Here is a 24,052-nt window from a genome sequence, read left to right on the forward strand (position 1 = left end):
CCTCTTATTTACTTTTTTTACGTGGCTACTAGAAAATACGTGATCGCATATGTGGTTCATGCTGTATTTCGGTTAGGCAGCACTAATTCTAAGACAAGTGAGGGTGCAGTAGCACACAGTTGTCCTATGAATGCGTTTCTGAAGGGACGGAATAGAATTTAGCAAAGGTGTATGTGCTTTCGGGTAATCTCTTAGCTCAGAGATTGAACATCTGCAGACCACTTAATGACTATTTGGCATACATGCAGATCCCCTGTCCTATTCGGAAAATTTTTCTAAAATACTGATCACAAAATTTAAAACAAAGTATTTCATACTTACAGGAAGATGATATCATTGGTAGGTTTTCATAAACTATACCTGGTTTAATGATTGTTTGAATTATGTTCGGGTTCCAGATCGACCATTTCTTTTCTTATTCTTGTAACAGATTATTACAGAAATTGGAAATGTTGGGCAAAAATTGGTGTCTCTGTCAGATGGTTCTGGACATTCTAACCACGTGGACCTCTAAACTTGAATTCTTACTGAAAACTACTTTTGTGTTCCTGTGTATCAAATTCCAACGCTCAAACATTGTCTGTTTCATCCTGGAAGATAACTTCAACTGCTTATCTAATCTAATCTGTTTTATTGGTCCCTAAAAAGTATTATTTGAGGTTCTGTGCATGATTCAGATAATGATTTTTAAGTAGACCAATAACATACCATTGCTTTCTTTCTCTGATGAATGAAAACATTCAGCTAATGTTCAGAAACAGGCAAACCTTGTGTATAGTCCTGCAGTTCACCTTTTATTTATAATTTTGAAAACCTGCAGTTACTAATGTGTTGCTTCATTGTTTGCTAGTCCTGGGACGGACCAAAGTCATTTTCTGTCTTTTGTTCAGTGAACATTTATTAAGTACCTATTGCATGTGAGGTTGAGACATGTTGAATTTGGTGCTAATGAGACTCACAAGTATAAATATCCAATAGACTCTTAGACGTATGTCTCTAGAAGTTAAAAGAAATTTAGACATCAGATATGTTTATTTTATATATATATATACAGCCATTTGCACAAGAAAAATCCAACTGTTTAACTTTGCCGATCTTCAAAGAAATGCAGATTACAGGCAAGAGATGCTTTTTTAGTACCCAGTGAATTATCTAACTTAAAGAATACTTACTGCAGGGGCATCTGGGTGGCGCAGTTGGTTAAGTGTCTGACTCTTGCTTTCGGCTCAGGTCATGACCTCAGGGTCATGAGATCAAGCCCCACTTCGGGCTCCAAGCTCAGAGAGGAGACTGCTAAAGTTTCTCTCTCCCTCTCCCTCTGCCCCTCCCTGCACTCACTCGTGTGTGCGTGTGCGCGCTCTCTCTCTCTCTCTCTCAAAAAAATAAATAAATCTTTAAGAAAAAAAAAACATTCACTGCTGGCAAGATTGTGGTCCAACTAAGATGCACATGGAAGAAATATAAATTGGCTACTGGTGGAAATATAAATTAGTCTAGGTATTTTGGAAAGCAGGATAGCCAGGCATGTTAGACAAAAAGAATTGTGTGATGCCCTTTGCTTTAGTAATCCTGCACTAGAAAATTTATCCCACAAAAGCAAGCCAAAAAAGAGAAGAGAAAAATCTCTGTGCATCTTGAGAACAGGAAAGGGAGCTGAGGGTTGCTAAATGGTTAGTTGTATTAAGTACTGAAAATCCTCTCATCCAAGCCTTGCTGCAGCCCTTTGAAGTGTCCCCACTTGACGGGTGAGGAAACAAAGCTCAGATGGATTAGTCACGTGTCAGTGGCAGAGTTTGCACTTACTAGCCTAACTCAGATTCATTGTGTAAGAACAGAAAAATAGTTAAATCCAATTATGAAATGTGATGCAAACTTTCTAAGTGTAGTCATGTGGGGGGAACGTCGGAAAATATAGGGAGGAATGGAGATGAAACTGGAGATACTCCATAATTATTAAGAATTTGTACAAGGACTAAGTAGAATAAAGACAATGAAAGCTTGATTTATTATTGTGGCAGAATCTGTTTAAGCAGTACTGATACTGCTATAATTTCTTAAAATTTTTAAAAATTCTGTTGTTTTTTTGTGAGAAGAGTATAATCTAACGTATTTTGATTATATTTGCGAATGTTTTATTCATACCCCTCCATATCTCTAAACGTATATGACCTGTTACATCGTATCTGGCTGCATTCTCTACGTTGTCCTCATCGCCCTCCCCTTAACTCCTGAAAACACTCCCTTCAGGGCCCATCACCAACAAAATCCCTATGTCCTTAAACTCTTCTCTGAAATTACTTTTACCTTGTTAAACCCTAACCTGGGTATGCCCTGAAAACACCACTTCCCTAAAGCCCTCTCAGATGGCCGCTCCATTTGTTGCCCCAAAGTTGAAGAGTTGGGTTCTTCAATGCTCCCTTGACCACTCCACTTCTCCCCTCCCTAGAAACTCTCAGCTTTAATCTCGTGTCCTCAGACTCTCGCCCGCTACCCCATCGTTGCTCCTGATCTAGGATCCCTCCCCCATTTCTCCATAATTTTCACTCCTGGCTCACTGCCTTTCTTTCCAGCATTCCTTCTCTCTTCATTCTTGGGGATTTCAATGCATAGATATGCGATCCTTCTAATACCCCCTGGCCTCTTAGATTCTCTAGCTTCTCGTCACCTCAACCTTTACCTCCCACGGTTGCCCCCTAGACTGCGTCATCACCAACCACTGCATGCTTCCATTATCTCAAAGTGCATGCCTTCCTCACTGACCACTCCTCTGCTTGGCTCTTGAGCTCCCTCGCTTCAGAAATTCGACTCCATCAGGACCCACTATCCATTGATTCCACTACTTTTCACCCTCATTCCTCCCTCCCAAGCTGTTGGGTCCAGCTCAGGCTCCCCGGACAGACATTATATTCGCTCCCTTGCATACATCCTGGCTCCTCTGCCCTCCTTCAAGTCTCATCCTCACTTGGCAGTTTTACAATCCTGGCTGAATCCAGATCTCTGCCCACTTTGTGCCAGCCCCTATGCATCGCACTTTGGCTGGAGAAAAATGCAGAACTGTACTGTTCGGTTTCACTTTTAATTCATGACCGTGAAACTCAAGTGGGAACTTAGGGCTATCCAGGAGTCATGATGTGTCATTCACTCTCAGTGGACTTTTTACGGTCTTCTCCTCTTTCCTTAGCCCTCCCACAGCTCATTTCTCAATCGTACTCTCAGTGGATGCCTTTCTTCCAACTTTTGCTGGAAATATTGAAGCAATAAGAGGGAGCTCCCACGGGCTCCCACTGAGCTGTCACACGGGAGCTCCTGCTGAGGACCAGCCCCTCCGCTCCCCTGTCACCTCTGCCTACCCAGGGACATGCTCCAATAATTCCATCCTCCTAGGCTTGTCCCTCCGTTGGTCATTCCCATCAGCATCCACCATATTAAGGAAACCAGAAACACTCCCTTGATCCTATTCCATGTGCTCCCTCAGCTACCACGCCGTGTCTCTTCTCCCCTTCATAGCCAAACTCCCCAAATGTCACCTGCTGTCCATTCCTCTTATTCCCACTCCTCCCTTCTCAGTCTCTCCTAAATCCAGCTCAGTCAGGCTTGACCCCAACTGTTCCACTGCTCCTGTCGAAGTCCCCACTTAAATACAAGTTGCTAAACCCGACAGTTGTCAGCTCTCATTTCAGAGCTCCTTGAAGTGCTCGAATCACTGGCTTCTAGAATGCACCCCTTCTGGATTTGCCTCTCACTACCACCCCCCCTCCAGCCAGTCCTTCTAAGTCTCCTGGGACTCAAACCTTAGACCTCTTCTCTGTCTACACTGAAGCCCACGCTCCTCATCAGTAAGTGCCGTGGCTTTAAAGATCATCTGTGTGCTGATGACTCCTAGATTTATTATCTCAGCCCAACTTCTCCCTGAGCTCCACACGTATATGTTCATCTAAGAGCTTTTGGGATATCTTTATTGCATGCCTAGTAGACGTCTCAGACTGAACTGATCCAACCCGCACCCCTCCAAACCTGCTTCCTTCAGCTGCTCAGGCTGAATTCGTAACACTTTCTCACCTTTTCCAAACCCCTGCCATCTCACACCTGGCTGACTGCAGGAGCCTCCTCACTGCTCTCTGCCCCTACACCTTGCACCTTCACAGTGTGTTCTCAAAACAACAACCAGAGTGGTCCTTCTATAACATTGGTTAGATCACTTCTTCACGCATACCCCCCAGTGGCTCTCAGATAAAGAGCTACAAGTCTTCAAAGCTGTATGTAGTCTGACCACCTGTTATTTCTCAGACTTTATTTCTCTTCCCTCTTACCTTTTACTTACCCCGCTCCAGCCAACACTGGTAGCATGCCAAGTGGGCAGCTACCCATCCACCTACAGCTCTTTGCCTAGACTATTGCCTATGATTAGAATTCTGAGAACACATCTCCCTGCACTCTCTGTCCCCCTTGCCCGGCCGTATTAACAATATTTCTCACCCCCTGACCTATTATATACCCTAGTCATTTACTGTATTTATCATTGTCTCCTGCTACAATGTAAGATTCAGGAGGATAGAGATTTTTATCTGGCCTATTTATTGACTTCTCCCCAGCATCTAGGATAACGCCTCCACCTAATAGATGCTAAAAAAAAGTCCTGAGAATATGAATGAAAGTTCCCCTATTTCCTCCTGATGCCCCACAGACACATGCTGAGAGATCTGCCTCATTATAGCTTTTAATTCCTTTTCAAGTTTCTCAAGTGTTAGATTGTAAACAGCATTCAGAAAAATGACTACCAAGAAACACTATGTCTTTGCCTTGAGTACATATGGTCTTTTATCCTAAACTGAAAACAACAACACCAGAATGGAGCACAAGTGTCATCAATATTGAAAGTATATAAACAGCAATAGATCCTTGAAATTTTTAGGAATACGTTCAAAGTTCTTTGCAAATCCCCCAAATTGTGGGTACCATGATGGTATATTCTTCTCATGAACTTCATACAGAGCAATAAAAAGGAAAGAAGGAAGCCACATGTGGGTCCAGATGCCACCTGGCTTGTCGCCAGGCTCACTGGTTGGATGGAGGCTCACCCCCTGGCCCAGTGCCGCTCTGCTCATGCCTCACACTTGTGCGGCAGCAACACCACAAATTACCGCGGCTCAGGAGCCCTCGGCATCGCCCACATACTGTTGAAACCAAAGATATCAATTCTATGAGAGCCCAAGGTCCACTGTATTATTTTGCCCTACCTGTAAGACTTTTAAACACTAATTTTTTAAAAAATTAGCTCCCCCGGGTCGCTCGGCGTTCGTTTTAGAATATCACGTGTGTGGGTGTTAATTACAACTCAGTGACAAGGTTATTCCTGTGAAACACAAAATGAGCAATCATTTGTAACAGAGTAAATTTTCACTTTGAGACCAAATTACGGATAAGCGTCCATTCGGTTTGATTTTGGTCATCGGGTAACAAACTCTCGATGTGAACAAAAAATGAAAAAGAAAAAATAACGTGTGTTTGTTTTCATCTGTGAGCTGATTTTTCGACATGTATTCTAGTTGAAGGAAACCTTCTGCCGTGGTAACTTTTTCCCCCAATGATAATGATCAGAAGCCTTTGACAAAGAAGAGTGGGCGTAAGGAAAGGGGGATGCTGTCGCCACGGTGACAGCCGGCCAGCATAAACGTCTCACATCTCTTCCGTTTATCGTGTATTTTAGGGCAATTCAAGCTGCTGGAACAAGACCGAGATATAAAGGAGCCAGTGCAATATTTCAACAGTGTGGAGGAGGTGGCCAAAGCATTTCCTGAGCGCGTGTACGTCATGGAGGAAATAACATTCAACGTGAAGGTAGCTCTAGAAGAACCAAATATTTATCCTCACTGAAATAATTTAACTTTCAGGTCATTGTGTACACAGTACGTTCCCCTCTGTGCCTCGTAGGAGAGTTCCGTCCTCCTAGTGGGTTCGTGTCAGTGGCCAAAACTGGTCTTTTTAAGAACCGTATCAGCTGTAGCTGATCTGACTCTCCAACAGGTTACGATGTTAACACTATCTCTTGTTAGAACAACTGTCAAGGCAGATCAAAAGGGTTTTGTTTTTTTTTTTAATTTGGACTTTATTCTCTAATATGTAACAGTTGTTTGGCCAGCTCCTCTGTGGGGCTGGATGCTCCGCTTGTGGGAGCAAAAGCAAAAGGCTTATGACACAACTAATACCGCATACTTAAAGAAAAAGAGAGAAACTTTCAGAGTACGCCCTGACACCGGCTTATATCCATTCCATTCTCTGCAGACTATCTCTGTCGGTACACACAGGGAAAATTGATGTGTAGAATGTTGCCCAGTAGGTATTTATCGATCTTGGTTCATCAGAGAAAAGCTGAATAGTGTTTACTGTGCTGTGTTCTGTGTTCCTTTTGCGTTCTTACAGGGACAGTTCTGTCCCCGGCTACATAGTGAGCGAGCTCCTTTGACTAGATCTGCTGTTAATCAGGGAAGCAATGTCACTGAGGCGCAACCTCTTTGCCTGTGAATCCACTGTGTTTTCTTCAGCAACACCCACAGTTATGCTACGACATTCTCGAAAGTGTTCACATTGAAAGCATTAACCTCATTTCAGCAGGAAGTCCAACTAAGTCACATTCTCTAAACATTTCAATATTTGGGGGGCAAGATGCCTGTTTGTTAGCAATTCACTCTATATGAAAAACAGACTGTGGGGTATCTTAGTCCAAGAATGTAACAGTGTCTTTGTGGATGAGTCACTCCACCCACACTCCTCAGGAAAGGGGGAAAATGCCCAAGACAGCCTCTTTACTGGAGCAGTGGTCCTGCCCATTTGATCGGCTAAGCCAAGTCATCCTTCCAGTTCTAAAATACAGCTGCTATCGGGGCGCGTGGGAGGCTCAGATGGTTAAGCGTCTGCCTTCGGCTCAGGTCATGGTCCCAGGGTCCTGGGATCGAGCCCCGCATCGGGCTCCCTGCTCGGCGGGAAGCCTGCTTCTCCCTCTCCCTCTACGTTGCCCCTGCTTGTGCTCTCTCGCTCTCTCTGTCAAAAAATTAAAAATTAGAAAAACCTAAATACAGCTTTCTTTGGTTTTATTAGTAAAATGGGTAAATTTTGTGTCCTGTTAAATTCTTTACTAGCTAAATTATGCTGGTATTCAAAAATATTTATAACTTTTAAGCCCTTCAGTAACTTAGTCTATGAGTCCTCAAGACAACTTGAACTTACCTTGAAGATTTGTGAAAACATGTTCATTTTTTTTTTAATTTTTTATTGTTATGTTAATCCCCATACATTACATCATTAGTTTTAGATATTAAACATGTTCATTTTTAAACATACCAAGATTCTTTGGTCAGAAGTTCATCAAATCCTATTTGATTCTTGTCTTGATAGGATTTAAATCTTTCCTTAGAGCTTCTATTTAAAATTTCCTAAATGGAAAAAAAAAAAATTGTCTACAAAGAAAGCTCATACTTTTTAAGCTGTTTTCTAAAAACCTTGTATTTGCTGATAAATCATGAGAAATCAAGCATAAAAATTTATGATTTTTTTAAGATTTTGTCAAGTATTAAAATTTAACAGTCTTTTGTGGCATGTAGTACTTGTAAAAGATTTTTTTAAATGCCTCTAACACCTGTTTTGTGTGTGTGTGAATTTGTATGAAATCAGCAATGATTGAAAGAATAATACTGAAATCAATACAGTTTGATGGTTTTGTTTTTGTTTTTTTTACAGAATACCAGGATTGACTTAGTTTACTCAAACATACATAATAGAGATGCCATTTAAAAATTCAGCACAGGAATGTGAATGTATTTAACACTGCTGACCTGTACACTTAAGAATGGTTAAGATGATAAATTTTATGTTATGTATATATTAGCACAATTTTTCTAAAAAAGCCAAAAAAAATTTCAAAGGCACAGACAAATAGGTAAGTGTATGGACTATAAGTTTACAGCATCCATAGAGCTGACTGGACTTGGGTTGAGTTCCTGTGCTATGCATACATAAATATTTAATACCTCTCGTCTATTACTTACAAAGTTTTAAGATGCTATCACATCCATCCGGCATTAATCATTAAGACATCGTTCAATTATATTCAAAGAAGAATTGATCAAGGAAGCTCAGGAAATTTGCACAAAGAAAAACACAAGTGTCTGTGTGCCTAGTGAATAAATACCCAAGTAAATAAATAAACCAAGGAGGTTTATGGAAAAGATGTCTGGGTACTACCTGGACCACCCTCCACCCCCAAAACACAATGTTGGAAGTCATGGTCTGTAAGAATTGATCATAATGTGCATGTGTGCAGTGCTTAATGGGAGAGCTAAGTGCTATGCTTGGTTACTACTTTGCCTGGAGAGGAAGAAAAAAAATAAAAAATAGTACAACAGGGGCGCCTGGCTGGCTCAGTTGGTAGAGCATGCGACAGTTCAAGGCCCATGTTGGTCATAGGGCTTACTTAAAAAAACACAACAGTACCACATTCTCACAAATACAGTTATTATAAATAATATTAAATAGATAGTGTTAAATATTATATAAATATAGATATTATCCAGAAAGCAATTTTTTAAGTGATAACAGAATTCAGACCTCCTTGCAAAATTTCACCCTCTACTCCATTTCAAATATAGCATAAATTAGACCAAGAGGATAAACAACAGAAGAAATGACTTGCAGTTAAGAATTGGCAGCTAACAGACATCTTGGGAGTCAAAAGGCACAATTATTAATTGAAATAAAGAAAAAAATACATATATATTAGAGAGAGAGAGTCATATATACTTATAATAACAAATAGAAATGAAGCATAGTAACGCTGTGGAGTAGAACAGAGGTGTTGAAAGATTGGGAACTCTATAATGGTTGTTACTTTCAAGACTGTAGCAGAATTTTATCTAAAATTTAATGGATAGGATTAGTACTGTTCACAAATTTATTTAAAATTAAGCCATTCCTGGGGCACCTGGCTGGCTCAGTTGGTGGAGTGTGCGACTCTTGATCCTGGGGTCATGAGTTCGAACCACACGTTGAGTGAAGAGATTACTTTTAAAAAAATTAAAAATAAGCTATTCCTTTTATCTTGAAGTTAAACGTCTTGAAGATGCCTTGATGTTTTTGAAATTATCTGCCTGATTGCCCCATCATTGATTAACTTGCATTAAGTGAATTAATATATGTTAAATGTTTAATTCTTTAACCAGCAAATATATTTTAAAGCACCTCCTGTATGTCTAGCCAATGGGAATAAATAGTGAATATGCAAACCCTGGAGGTTATCATCAATTGAAGTGGCAGACAATAAATATACAAGTACAAATACTACCTCCAAATAAAGAGATCAAGGAGACAATTGGGTGTACAAGTTTGGAGCTTGGGGCAAAGAATGGGCTTATATGTTTGGGGCTCATCAGCTCCTAGATGGCATTTGAAGCTGTAGAGCTAGTTGAGTTCACACCTACATCTGTGGTTCTCAATCAGGGTGATTTTTTTTCCCTCCCAGGGACACTTGATAATGTCAGGATACAATTTTGATTGCTACAGCTTGGGGAAGGGTGAGTGCTACTGGCTTCTAGTGGATAGAGGACAAGGATGCTGCTAAAAATCCTAGAGTGCACAGGAGAGCCCCACATCAAAGAATAATCTGGCCCAAAATGTCAGTAGTGCCAAAGCTGAGAAACTCTGACCTAGACACTAGATAAAGAAGAGAAGAGACCAAGGAATGAGCCCTGGAACGCCCCAGCATTGGGGTCCAAGAGAGATTGCAGGGAGTAACAATGAGATAGAAAGATGGTGGAGCATGTGGATAGATGTTCGAAGAAGCCAAATGGCTTTAAAAAGTGTTTCAAAGAGGAATGGACAACAGTGTCAAGCGCTACTTACTGAATGAATTAGAGGAGGACTGGGAACCAACCGTTAAATTCAGCAGAATGGAAGTCTTGTTAGCCTTGACAGGAAGAAAATAATAATCAGCTCAGAGGGGCGCCTGGGTGGCTCAGTCGTTAAGCGTCTGCCTTCGGCTCAGGTCATGATCCCAGGGTCCTGGGATCGAGCCCCGCATCGGGCTCCCTGCTCCGCGGGAAGCCTGCTTCTCCCTCTCGCGTTCCCCCCAGCTTGTGTTCCCTCTCTCGCTGTCTCTCTCTGTCAAATAAATAAATATTAAAAAAAAAATAATAATCAGCTCAGAGACCCAGAAAGTAAGTTTACCAGGGAAGTACAGTAGGATGGTCCCAGGGTTTTGTCAAGGTATATGCATTTCAAGTGAGATTACTCAGCACCAACTTTTTTTCTTTGGCTTCCTGGATGCAGATACAGAATAAACAGAGTATTAGGTTTAATCAGAGTTGGGGCTCTACTGGATGAGTATAACAGAAATTAGCAAAGGTGTGGATGAAGTGTGCCCTAGAGTGACAGGTAGTGATGAGCCATAGACTCCTCACTGATTAAAGAAGTATGAATACAAGAAGTGTAACCCCAGTGAAAACTAGAGATCCTAACGGGGTTAAGGAACTTCTGAAGTGGTTAAGAAAGTGATGTGCAAAATTGGTAGAGTATAAAATGCTTGAAATTGGACTTTACGGAATAATATAGGAAATGGCAGGAGTAGCTGAATAATACAGGAAATGGCAGGAGTAGCTATTTTTTCAAATCTAAGTATGTCCAGGGCGCCTGGCTGGCTCAGTTCGGGGAACGCGCGACTCTTGATCTCGGGGTTGTGAGTTTGAGCCCCATGTTGTGTGTGGAGATTACTTAAATAAATAAACTTAAAAAAAAATAGACAAAAACAAATCTAAGTATGTCCATTTGAGTGGGCAACTAAGGTGGTAGGAACAGAAAATAGAAGATGAGATGATCAAGGAAATGAAAGAATATGTGGACCGGTAGCCTCTTGCTCATCATTTGTGTTCATTGGCTCCAATCCCTCCAATCCCTCCTAAGCATTCGATATTTCAAAACAGCAAAAAAAAACAAAACAAAACAAAACAGCAGTCATAGCCTCTTTCATTGTCTCCTTTATCCATCTAGTTCCCATGGTGAGAGTTCTGTTTTTGTTTACCTGCTTTACTGCATTTTTTTAAAAGATTTATTTATTTTTTTGAGAGAGAGAGCACAGGAGCAGGGTTAGGGGAAGGGTAGAGGGAGAAAGAGAGAGAATCTCAAGCGGGAGCCCGACATGGGGCTTGATCCCACGACCCTGAGATCACGACCTGAGCCGAAATCAAAAGTGGGACACCCAACCAACTGAGCCACCCAAGCGCCCCTACGTATTTGTTTTTAACTGTAATGGGGATTTTCTTTCTTAATTGTTTGTTTTAATTTTTCATCAGCCATCTCTATCGTCGTGTTTACTTCCAGAGTCAGCAGATGTCCTATGTCAGTTGGGTACCCCAACTAAAGACTCATTCCTCTACCTTTTAATAAGAAAAATCGCCGCATGAATAATTTTCAGACACGCACCTTTCCTAAAACAAGCTCCCGTGATCTAAAGAGCATATTGGACTGTGTAGTGTAGCTCAGGCTCTGGATTCGGAGCTAAGTTCACACACCAAGTTCAGGCATTGGACTGTGACCACAGAAAGGTCACATGACCCCTTCAGTCTAGGTGTCATCACCTGAAAAACAGGGATGATTCTATCCTCCTCAGAGACTTTTCATGTGAATTAAATGAAGTAATGCACTAAAGTGCTCTGCAAGTGTCTAGTATAGGAGTTGGCAAACTATAGTCTTGGGTAAGGCACCTGTTTTGCAAATAAAGTTTTATTGGGACACAGCCACCCCGTGCATACAGGTGTTCAGTGTCTGTGGCTGCTCCCACATTACAATAGTAGAATTGAGTAGTTGCAGCAGAGATCATATGGCACACAAGCCTAAAATTATTACTGTCTGGCCCTGTAAGAAAAAGTTTGCCAACCCCTGATTCAGAACATAAAATCATACTAAGTTAAGTTTCACATTAGAAAAAAAAAAAAATTCCCACCACAGATTATTTCACTTACTCTTTATTTAGTACTTTGTACCCTGTACTTGATATTAAAAACTCAGTACATAGTAACTGTTGTTGTTGTTTCAAAATACCCCTTCACCTCAAATACTTTTTTGGAAACTTATTATACTGGTACCCAGTGAATTATTTCAAATGTCTTCCAGCCTTTGGACTAAGCCCAATAATGATGAGAAATTTTCCCACACATCTACTGTCTGCCATCAAAATAATGACTAACAAATTACGTCTTAATTTCACTTCCGTCTTTACTGAGACGTAAGCAGAGGGAAGAAAAGATGGCCTTCAGTTTGGCACTGGGTAACTTGCCATCCTCGGTAAGTGCGTAAGAGGTGTTCTGACTTCATGGCTCTCACCCAAAAGCTTTCTACATTAAAATTAGTGCTCTCAAGTCAGAGGGAGTCCAGATACCCTAATCTGGATGCTATAATGTTGCTATTTTCATTCCAGCTAGTGAGGTCCAAGGTTTCAGCTGTTCCAGCATAGATTTTCCCCACAGGCAAAATAACAAGTTTGCATTGTCTCAACTGGGGGAAATGCCTCACTGGGGAATAGTGAGATTTCAGGCAGACCTGGAGCATAGTCACCACTTCTGCCTACACAGACCTCTTAAGAACCATTACCATGTGGTCTGGGGCAAGAGCTGAGCCGGCATTCCTGTCACCTGCATATCAGCTCGTGATTACTGGGTTTGGCACCTGTTTCTGGCAGGGCGGCAGCGTCTAGTGGCAAAGCTATCCTAATGGGAGAAGGATTGCAGTGTTGTCTTTTTTTAATAGGAAAAAAAAAATCCTGTGAGATTCAGAGAACTTAAATGATAGCTGAGCTTCTCCATACGAGACACATGACCAAGAGTAAAATAAAATATTATAAATAATCCAGCACGACTAAGGAAGTTTACAGACAAGAGTTTTTATAATCATCACATTTTAGATCTGGAAAGGCCCTTAGACACCACTGAGTCCTACTCCTCCTTTTGACAAGTAGGAAAACTAAGAAACAGATGTTAGCTGACTTCATTGATTCACACAAAGCCACAAAACTACTTAGGAGCAAAGCTAGGTTTCCCGATTCAATCCGGTCATCTTTGTGCCCCCCTGAATGCTATTTGTGGATTTGCGATAAGGCTCATGATTGTGATCAGAATATCCTTTCCAATGACACAGTAGCTTGCACAGTTAATTCATTTTCTTATTTAAAAATCTAAATAAATGTGTCCTATAATTATTACCCAGCCAAATCCTTCTGTCTTTTGTACTTTGGAAACAGCTATGGTCTCACACACAGGACTTGGCAGCTTTTATGAATGTTCTACGTGTAGATGTTTAGATCTTTCCTGATGCCAGTATTTAAAAAAGAAAATCCTACAAGTTAACTTACTATCAACATCAGTGCAGCATGTGTCAGAACGAACCCTTTTGAAAATAACAAAAATACCTCTGTAAAGTATTAACCCAGAATTTTTTAAGTATCACCCAGTATTATCATAGAAACCAGGCTACATACAGTTGGGCTTTTGATTGTTGCTTGAAGCGGTGTTAAAGATGGCAACAATGCACCACAGAATAAGTGAGCAAGAGTTCTGAAGTTTAAGGTGAGTGGTTCGTGCAACTTGATGCTAAACTTTGGATTTTTTCCAAGGCTTCCAAGTTACTGAGAATCAGCTGTTCCCCCCCCACCCAAGTCACAAATTTGAGACAATTCATGTGCCTTTTATCTTAACATATTAGTTACCCTGGGCGCCTGGGTGGCTCAGTTGGTTAAGCGACTGCCTTCGGCTCAGGTCATGATCCTGGAGTCCCGGGATCGAGTCCCGCATCGGGCTCCCTGCTCGGCAGGGAGTCTGCTTCTCCCTCTGACCCTCCTCCTTCTCATGCTCTGTGTCTCTCATTCTCTCTCTCTCTCAGATAAATAAATAAAATCTTTAAAAAAAAAAAAAAAAACATATTAGTTACCCTTTTTAAAGTTGCCTTCTGAAAAAGGTGAAGAAATAAAGCTCTTCCTCTTCTGCCAACTAGTTAGACTGTATCTTATTTCCATGTAAAAGTAGTTAACAAATTAAACATATGTCCTGTTAACTTTCTTTACTCCTTTTGACAGAACAGCTACACACAAGGCCTTGAGAATGTGTTAATGGAGAGGTTTGGGGCGGCTTGTGATTCTACTCTTGTCATAATTATTTTATTCTCTGATATCGTTCTGATCATTTTGTCTTTTAGGCAAAAATAGCTTGCTATGTTGACTCTGTTCTGTGTCTGTTGGCCATTCTATGGCCATTCTGTAAAGTAATACAAAACAGAGGTGCTGAAACATTAGTGTTCTTTGGGGAAATTGTGTGTGTGTATTGTTTTAAGAGTGTAGTTCAGGCATAAGCACCATTCCTAGTTTAAAATACCATTCCTAGGGTCTGTCATGACAGCTCAGAAAAAGCATCTCCTCCGCATGTTGTAAGATTATAATAATCAGAGGGGTGGGTTTTTCTTAAGATGTTTCAAAATGAATAGGGATCATTTGCTCTGACATTTTCTACCTCCTCTCTGGCACCTTTAGAGTACGAGTAATTTTAGTTAGCCAGCTTTTGGGGGAGCTGTGAATTTTATCAAAAGTTCTGTCCAAAGAACTATAATTTCATTTCAGTGTCCTGAAATGTATAATACTTTTCTGCCGTCTTAACAAGAAGTACTTGAACAAAAGTTAAACTTCTCTCCATCTCCTGAGATGTGTATGACTTTTGTCTTTATGTGGAGAGACCTTACACACTGAGAATTGGGTGTTTTATGGTCTCATTCAAATTGTTGCCTCTTATATTAGAATACCTGCCTTAATTAACCATCCCTGTTTCCAGTTTTAATTTCCACTTCTGTTATGCTGTGGGCTGGTAACCAGGTTGGATGGAATTTTGATTGTATGGGAGTAAGTGTGCTGAGTTATGGCCCTTAAAGGCTTTTCTATAAGCCCTAACATCAACATCACATCTTTTTGCCTGCCCAGAGGCCTTTAGCTCACTGCCTTGTTCTTGGCTGTATTCCAGAGAGATCAGAAATTATCGATTACTGTGCAACCTGAATTTTGTCAGATGTAAGAATAAATTTTTAAAATGAAGATTAATTGGATTTGGAGGTAGCCAATTTTTATTTTTACTTTCCAGTTGTTTAAAATGGCATGTTTTCTTTACCATGAGTCAGATGTCATTTATTTTCAGGATTCATTCAGAATGATAAATTGGATACAATTGTGAGGTTAATTATTTCAGTGTTTGAAGATAGCCTAGTGGGTTTTGGTTTTGGTGGGCGTTTGTTTGTTTGTTTGGGTTTTGTTTTGTTTTGTTTTTGTTTTGTCATCTGAGGTTTTGAGACCTTGTCTGAAAAGCTACCAGTTGGCAAGCCCTCTCTTGTACCATCACTAATTAAATCACTGCCATTGTACTTGTCATCTTTGCCCTATTTCCTGTTGAAAAAAAGAGAGAGAGAGATACTCAGGATTGACAATTAACTCTTCATGCCCCTTTGTCCCTCATTTTCTGCCATTTTCCCAAAGGAAAGAGTTACAAAAATTGAAGTGTTGGGGGAAATGATCTAATATTAATCAAATATTAGCTATTTAATCTAGCAGTCAGATCAATCCTGATTTTTTTTTCAAGGGTTGCAATTTTAACCTCTGTTACATGTTTGATCTTTAGAACAACTGTTCTTAGGAAACAGATTATCTGTTGCCAGAACCATCTGTGGGTGTGGGTGTGTGTTAAATTTTATATCAGTGTTTTAAAATGTTCCTTGACCATGGGATATTAATTCTGAATGGTATTATGAACAGTAAAACCCTGATAGTTTCCTGGATTAGACCTATTAGAGTTGTTTAGATAACACACTTTGAATTACTTCCTCTCAGGAAACATTGAAACTGGAAATGTTAACCAGGCAGGCATACCGAAGCACTTAGACAGAACGCATTGTTTCTTTTGCTATTAAAAAAATAAAAAAGGGAAGAAATTATGCAAATAAATCACATCTGTGGAAACCAGAGGAGACTGTTTGGCTCAATTGCCAAAGGAAGAGCATTTATTTATGAGTTTCTTCATCTGTCACTGACAGTGACCACAAGATCGGTTGGGATGTTAGTCTCATAATTTATGCAGAGCTAATTGCTAGCATTAATGATGACATCAGGTTTGGGAGCATGGAATTACAGATTGTCCCCACATATGTTATGCATTTTTACGTATGGGAGGAGGAGTAACTTCCTTTAGAAGTATACACATACACAAAAACGTAGACAAAACTGTTGAATGTGCCCAGAGAGTGACATTTAGTAAGGATAATTTTGATCTGTTTAATCTGCACACACAGTGGCTGATTGGTATCCCGAGCAGCATAGACACTCTCAGCTCGTCTGGTGTGTGGTACTCACTAGACCATATGATTTCTTCATTCTACAAGGTATATGTTTATAAAGGTAAATTAGGAAAAATATATTAAGTATTGATTTAAAGAGCTAGGAAGAAACATACACTTTGTTATGCTTCACATTTGAGAAGCACTGTTGGCTCCTTGTGTGTTAACTGGAAATAGTTTGTTGTATGAGTGAGTGTGTGTGTGTGTGTGTGTGTGTGTGTGTGTGTGTGTGTTTCTGAAGTCTCCTGAGAACCCTTTCTCTCAACATCTCTGTCTCCATCCTGATCCAAATGGATGAACTGCCAAGTTTTTTACAAAGTTTCACCAGAAAGGAAGTACAGCAGTGCATCTGAGTGTTTTGGAGGCTGGTCTATCTTAAAACGGTATATTTTTTTGAATCATTTCAGTATGTTTACTTCCTTTGGGATATAACTGTAAGGATATTTCAAGCCCTCTTCTGACAATTAAGTTTTATTCTGGGATAACACATTGAATAAAAACTTGAGCAATTCTTCAGTACAGAAGAAAGGATAATACTTAAAGTAGTGGTTTGGGCTTGAAAACAGTAGTGGGTAGGAATAGAAACCTACATGAAAATACAGAGATGTGAGAGGCATTGTGAAACAGAATTATTAAGAATTTAAATGTTGGGGACCTGAGGGGCTTAGTTGTATCTTACTCTTGATCTCAGCTCAGGTCTTGATTTCAGGGTTGTGAATTTAAGCCCGGCATGGAGCCTACTTAAAAAAAAAAAAAAAGGATTTAAATGTTTTGGGGGCACCTGGCTGGCTCAGTTGGTAGAGCGTATGACTCTTGATCTGAGGGTCATGAGTTCAAGCCCCACGTTGGATGTAGAGCTTACTTAAAAAAAAAAAAGAATTTAAATGTTTTTATTCACAGAAGTAATAATAACAGTAATGGCCTCCATTTATTGAGAGCTTACCACTGTGGGAAGTTGTTTAACTACATTAATTATGCTTGTGAAGTACACAGTGGTGTTCTCATTTTATAGATGAGGACACTGAGGCTCAAAAAAGTAAAATACTTTTTCTGAGGTCACCTAACAGTGAAAGCAGATTCAAACTTAGCTTGTAAGTTAGCTAATAGTATTGGCCCAATTAATTTCCAAAGGCCATAGTTTTTTTCATTCATCTATACCTGGGTTCAGCAAACTTTCTATAAGGGGACAAAGAATAAATATGTTAGTTTGTGGGCCATATAGTTACTGTTGCAGCTACTCAGCACTGCCACTGTAGAGTGAAAGCACTCATAACTTACGCATAAATGAATGGACAACAGCAGTGTCCTAATAAAACTTTATTTACAAAGTCAGATGTTGGGTCAGATTTGGACTATGCACAGTAGTTTGCTGATCTCTGATCTGTATTGCTGTAAACATAGCTAGATGCTAGCTAAAAATAAAAGCCTTAGGGATAAACTAAAATTAGAATTAATAGCAAATGAGCCTTTTTAAGGATTCTGGTGACCAAAGTCAACGAAATAATGTAACTGAAACATTACAGGTCCTGTAGGAAAAGAAATTCAGCCCTCATATGGGCCAAGTACTGTAATTTATAAATGATTTCTTAGCTTAAAAAAAAACCCCTAATCTATATTCTTTAAAACTGTCAAGGTCATAAAAATAAGGAAAGACCAAGAAACTAACAGAATCAAGGACTGGATGTGGTGTGGTATCCTGGTTTGATCCTGGAACAGGAAAAGGACATTAATGGAAAAAAAAAATGAAATCCAAATAAAGCTTTGTGGTTAAGTTAGTCGTCTTGTATTAGTGTTAATTTCTTAGTTTTGATACTGTGCCGTGGTTGTGTAGAATGTTAACAGGAGAACTTAGACAAAGGTACACAGCTTTGCAACTTTTCTGCAAATCTGGAATTACTGCAAATAAAAAGTTAAATGGTGTTTATTTATTGTTTATTTATTTATTTAGATTCCTAAACTTAACTCTAATATAGAAGCCCAAGTGAATACTGAGTCTGAAAGTAAATACAATTAAGTTGTGGTCTTGTTAAAAATAATATTAATAACACTTAATCTGAATCAACCTAAAATGGAATTTAAACCTTAGGGGCCTGAACTGCCATTAAAATAATATTGTGCTGCTATTTATGTACTGAAAACGCCTGCTACAGAGAAATGCACTTCACTGTAGAGACAACAGAGATGTTTGTTTTTCATAGCACTAATGTGGATTGACAAATTGCTTGTTCCAAAGTTTAAAATTATATAGAGATGACCTAGAATAGTGTGTGAGAAATTATTTACAAAGATTGCCACTGCCAAGTCTTCTAAACACATACTGATGATTACTGCTCAGTAAACAACATGAACGTTGCCAATCACTTTACCCAGATGCTTTTCATTAACATAAAAGGAAAAAATCTATCTTAGCCTTAATATAAGCCTGGTACTAAAACCTGGTAAAGGTAACATAACAGAACTATAGACTAATTTCAGCTGTGACTAAGATACATAAGTCATAGATCAAATAGTATCAAAGAGAATCACGCAGTACACTTTTAAGTGCACCATGATCATACACAGATTATTTCAGGCACGTAGGGTTGTTTTAATATTTGGGAATCTACTATTATAATATAAAACCAGGACCTCAAGGTTAAAAATAAACATATGACTGTTTTATTGGATGCGGAAATGACATTTGATTAAAAACATTTTTTAGGGCGTCTGGGTGGTTCACCTCGTTGAGTGTCCGACTCTTGGTTTCAGCTCAGGTCATGATCTCAGGGTCGTGGGATCGAGCCACGAGTTGGGCTCTATGCTCAGCCATGGGGTCCGCTTGAGATTCTCTCCCCCTTTCTCTCCCTCTCTCTCTGCTCCTCCCCCTGCTCACATGATCTCTCTCTCTCTCTAAAATAAATAAATGAAATCCTAAAAAAATTTTTTTTTAATTTCTTCATAGAAACTTTTAGAAAGCTAGAATTGGACAGACATATTACTAATATGATAAAAAAAATCCATCTCGGGCGCCTGGGTGGCTCAGTCGTTGGGCGTCTGCCTTCGGCTCAGGTCATGATCCCAGGGTCCTGGGATCGAGTCCCGCATCGGGCTTTCTGCTCGGCAGGAAGCCTGCTTCTCTCTCTCTCCCACTCCCCCTGCTTGTGTTCCTGCTCTCGCTGTCTCTCTCTCTCTCTGTCAAATAAATAAATAAATAAATAAAATCTTTAAAAAAAAAAATCCATCTCAAACCAATGAATTTCTCATATGATCAGTTTATAATCAAATAATTCACATTAAAATATGGAACAACATTCTCACCACCACGCTGTTGTCCGGGAAAAGGGATGAAAACTAAAAAGATGAAGATGAATTTTGCATTGGTTACATAAGATTTAATCACTTAAGAATCCCAGTGAAGTTACTGGTCATAGAGAATAGCAACAAACCATATGTGCCCTCGGCAAACGAACAGCAATGTTCAGAGATTGATAACGAAGGCAAACTTAATTACTAATAAGGGAGGGGCACCTGGGTGGCTCAGTTGTTAAGCATCTGCCTTCAGCTCAGGTCATGATCCCAGGGTCCTGGGATCGAGCCCCGCATCGGGCTCCCTGCTCGGCGGGAAGCCTGCTTCTCCCTCTCCCACTCCCCCTGCTTGTGTTCCCTCTCTCGCTGTGTCTCTCTCTGTCAAATAAATAAATAAAAATCTTAAAAAAAAAAAGATTTTTAAAAAATCACTAATAAGGGAAATAAAACATCTCAATAAATGATGGTAATTACCATGTGCCTATTTAGAAATATTTCTATGATGTCACTCCTTGCCAAAAGAGCAGGTAAAAGCACTTTCAATAAAATTATCAATTCAAACCATAGACCATGATTGTGAAGTTCATCTGGAAAAATAGGCAAAAAAATCTAAGATTTTCCTGTTGTCATGTTTTATTTTTTTATTTTGAAATACTTGCAGTCTTAAAAAATTATTGCAAGAATAATAGAAGATCTCCCTCGACACTGTACCAGATTCACCAACTTTTAACATTTCGCCACATTTGTTTTCTCATCTTCCACCCCCAACATACACATTGGTATGCAGACACACAACTTACATTTTTCTGAATAATATCAGAGTGAATTACATACATTATGCCCTTTACACCTTAATGCATCAGTGTATATTTCCTAAGAATAAGGTTATTGTGTAAAAACGGTACATTCAGGAGAGTTAGCAGTGATGTGACACTCTTCTTTATAGTCCACCAGAGTGTATTTGATAGCATTTATTCCCTTCAGTTCAGAATCCATTCCAGGCATGCACATTGCATTGATGTTGCATTTTGTCTTTCATTCACTTTAATCTGGAGCAGTTCTTCAACCTTTCTTATCTTTCATCACATGGTCGTTTTTCACAAATATGTACCAGGTATTTTATACAGTATTTCTCAGTTTGGGTTTGTCTGATATTTCTTGATAATTCGGTCCTAGTAATGCATTTTTAGGTGGAATGTTCTGTAACTGAGGCCCTGACCTTCTCAGGGAATCACATCCAGAGGCACACACATGGGGATGCCTCTCTGGTTATATTAAATTTGATCACCTGGTCAAGGTGTTGTCCAGTTTCTCCACTCTGTAGTTACTTTTCCTCCCTTCGCAATCGAGAGAAGACACTTTAAGACCAGGCACATAACCTACTCCTCAATCAAACTTATCCTATAAATGAGCATCTGTTGATGTTTCTTGTATGTACCAATCTTGGATTCCCACCACTCCTCCACATTTGTCAGTTTTTCCCCCATTCATTTTTTCCACTCATTCATATTTTTGTTAACAGTATGGACTTCGACATTCCTACTTTGTTCAGTAGATTATCATTCATTGCAGTCTTTGTGTATTGTGATGCTCAAATCGTCCCAGATTTGGCCTGTGGAGGCCAGTTCAGGCTGGCTTCAGTGTCCTTTTGACACGTTCCTGTCATCTTAAGAGCACTTCTTTACTTTCCCACACAAGTATTTCAAGCTCATCTTGTACCTTTCCTGCCCTAGCCCTGGAATCAGGCATTTCTCCAAGGAGCCATGATTCCTTTTAGTGGAGAATGGTTTGGAGTGCTAGGTATATTCGGTGATAGTGGGAGTCTTTGCTTCTAGTCCCTTAGAAAGAACAAAGCTAAGAAATAGATGTGTGTTCATGTATACCCAATGGAGTTCCTCTTACCTTTCCTAATTCCATGTTTCTGTCTTCTGTCCACAGTGAAAACTCTGATTCTCAAAAGAACACATTTACTCATTTTTTATTTCTACAATATACAGAAGAAGTTGTTTCAGAATCCCTGTACCCACTCTCATATGCAAAACAAATCTACCAAAAAGAACACAATATTTGTTGGTCTTTTTTCCCTACTGGCAATTTGTAGTCAAAGCATTTTAAAGTTATTTGGATGATTTCTCTGTCTCTGTCCCCTGTGTGGTTAGTTTATTTACTGGAAATAAGACTGGACTCATCTGTTTCCATTTGCATTTAGCTTTCAGTTTCTTTTAACTTTCTGTTGACTTAATTTTATCTTTTGAAGATGTTAGAACATTGGCTTACCTCCTAAACATCAAAACTCTGTAGCTAGGTACACTCACAGAGCTATCACTCCCTTCCACCAGTTTCCTCCCTCCCTCAACTACCAATTTCATTGTTTTCTGGTTTATTTTTCTTGTATTCCTTTTTTTTTTTTTTTACAAAAATAAGCAGAAAAATATATACTGATTTTTCCAAAGGTGTAGTATACCATATAAGCTTTTATGCACTTTGGTTTTGGGGGGTTTTTTTTGTTTGTTTTTTTACTTAATATATCCTGAAAGTCGTTTTCCTATTAATTCATTGAACTCATCATTCTTGTTCTTTTTTGCATAATACATTTTGTGTTTGTATCATAGTTTATTCAATCAATCTCCTGTGTTTGGGCATTTAGTTTGATTCTAAGATTTTGCAAATACAAATAATGCTACAATGAATAACCTGGCGCATTTGTATTTTCACACTGTTGGAGGAATGTCTTCGGACAATTTCCTAGAAGTAGGATTGGTGAATGGAGGGATAAACGGTGCATAGTTTGGTTAGGTATTGCCAAATTCCCTGCAATAGGACTTGTATCATTTTGCATTTCTACCAGCTATGAACAAGAGTGCCTCTTTCCCCAGAGCCTCACCCACTGAGTATGATGTCAGGCTTTTGAATATTTATCAGTGTTCTAGATAAAGAAGTGGTATCTAAGTATAATTTTCATTTAATTATAATATAATTATAAAAGAAGTTGAACATCTTTTCATAGATTTGAAGTCTGTTGTGTGCCTTTTTTTTAGTGAATTGATTTTTCATGACTTTCACCTGTTTTTGTGGAGGAGTTTTGGTCATTTTTTAAAAGTTGCTTATGTATTAGGGAGGTTCACTCTTGTGGAGATATTGCAGATATTTTCTCTCAGACCGTTACTTGATTTTTTGACTTTGCTTCTCTTGTTTCTTGCCATCCAAAAACTTTTTGAATTGGAATAACCACAAATGAGGGTTTTTGTTTTCAGATCTGAACATGTAAGATAAAGATGTAGGAATTGAATCAGTATAGTTAAAATGAGAAAATAGACAGAAAGGTCATTTGGATAAATGGTCTCACAGTAGATGCAAATATAAGTATACAAATGTGTATGTGTTTTATAATTTTAGTACATGATCAAAGTAGCATTTCAAATCAGTGATGAAAAGAGATAGTTATTTAAGAAGTATACTGGACAGTCAGTTAACTGTTTAAGAAACTAAAGTTGGGGGTGCCTAGGTCGCACGATAGGTTAAGCATCCTACTCTTGCTTCCCCCTCAGGTTGTGATCTCAGGGTCGTGAGATCAAGCCCTGTGTTGGGCTCCGCACTCAGCGCAGAGTCTGCTAAGACTCTGTCTCTCTCTTTCCCTCCCCACCTTAAGTAAATAAACAAATCTTTAAGAAAAAACTAAAGTTAGACCTCTACCTTTAATAGTCCATCAAAGAAATTTTAATTAAATCAGTTAAATAGTTAATAAATGAAACCATCAAAATCCTAGAAGAAAATACTGGCTAATCATCTCAGTTTTTCTCAACCTCAGCACTACTGAAATCTGGACTAGATAATTCTTTGCAGTGAGGGGCTGTTCTGTTCATTGTACCATGTTTAGCAACATACCTAGCCTCTCCCTGCTAGATATAAGTAGCACCTTCCCAGCCATGACAACCAATAAATGTCTCCAGACATGGTCAAATGTCCCCAGGGGTTGGGGAGTGGGGGTAAAATCACCCCTAACTCAGAACCACTGATAATATCATCTCAACTAGTAGAAGCATACCACCCAAGGATGAAATTACAAAGAAAAATTTTTGAAAATGTTTGCTACATAGGAAGAAAAAACTTTAGCACTTAAAGAAGTTATAAAGTTGAAATTCACCCAACAAATTGGAAAATATAGCATAAATGACATTCACATGACATAAAAAGTAATCGATAAGATGACCATCCCAATAGAAAAATGGGTGAAGGGCACAGACATTCACAAAGGAAGAGATCTAAATGGCCAGATAAATGAATACCAAAATATATTCAACTATCCTAATAAATAAATCAAATCAAAATAAAACATGAATAAATAAATGCAGGATGCGTGCTTTAC

At 39.2% G+C, this 24,052-nt stretch overlaps 1 protein-coding gene across 2 annotated transcripts in view; it reads left to right on the top strand.

Moving 5' to 3' along the window:
- The window catches only part of GAREM1 (GRB2 associated regulator of MAPK1 subtype 1), a 197,526-nt gene that overhangs the window by 147,618 nt on the left and 25,856 nt on the right, over positions 1 to 24,052 (top strand). For both annotated transcript variants that reach the window (XM_032421438.1, XM_032421439.1), the window contains exon 3: positions 5,708 to 5,838. In XM_032421438.1, coding sequence (XP_032277329.1) covers positions 5,708 to 5,838 — 131 coding nt within the window. The remainder of the gene's footprint in view (positions 1 to 5,707; positions 5,839 to 24,052) is intronic.

Source organism: Phoca vitulina, unplaced genomic scaffold (genome assembly GCF_004348235.1).
Source record: "Phoca vitulina isolate PV1807 unplaced genomic scaffold, GSC_HSeal_1.0 scaffold24, whole genome shotgun sequence".
Taxonomy (NCBI): domain Eukaryota; kingdom Metazoa; phylum Chordata; class Mammalia; order Carnivora; family Phocidae; genus Phoca; species Phoca vitulina.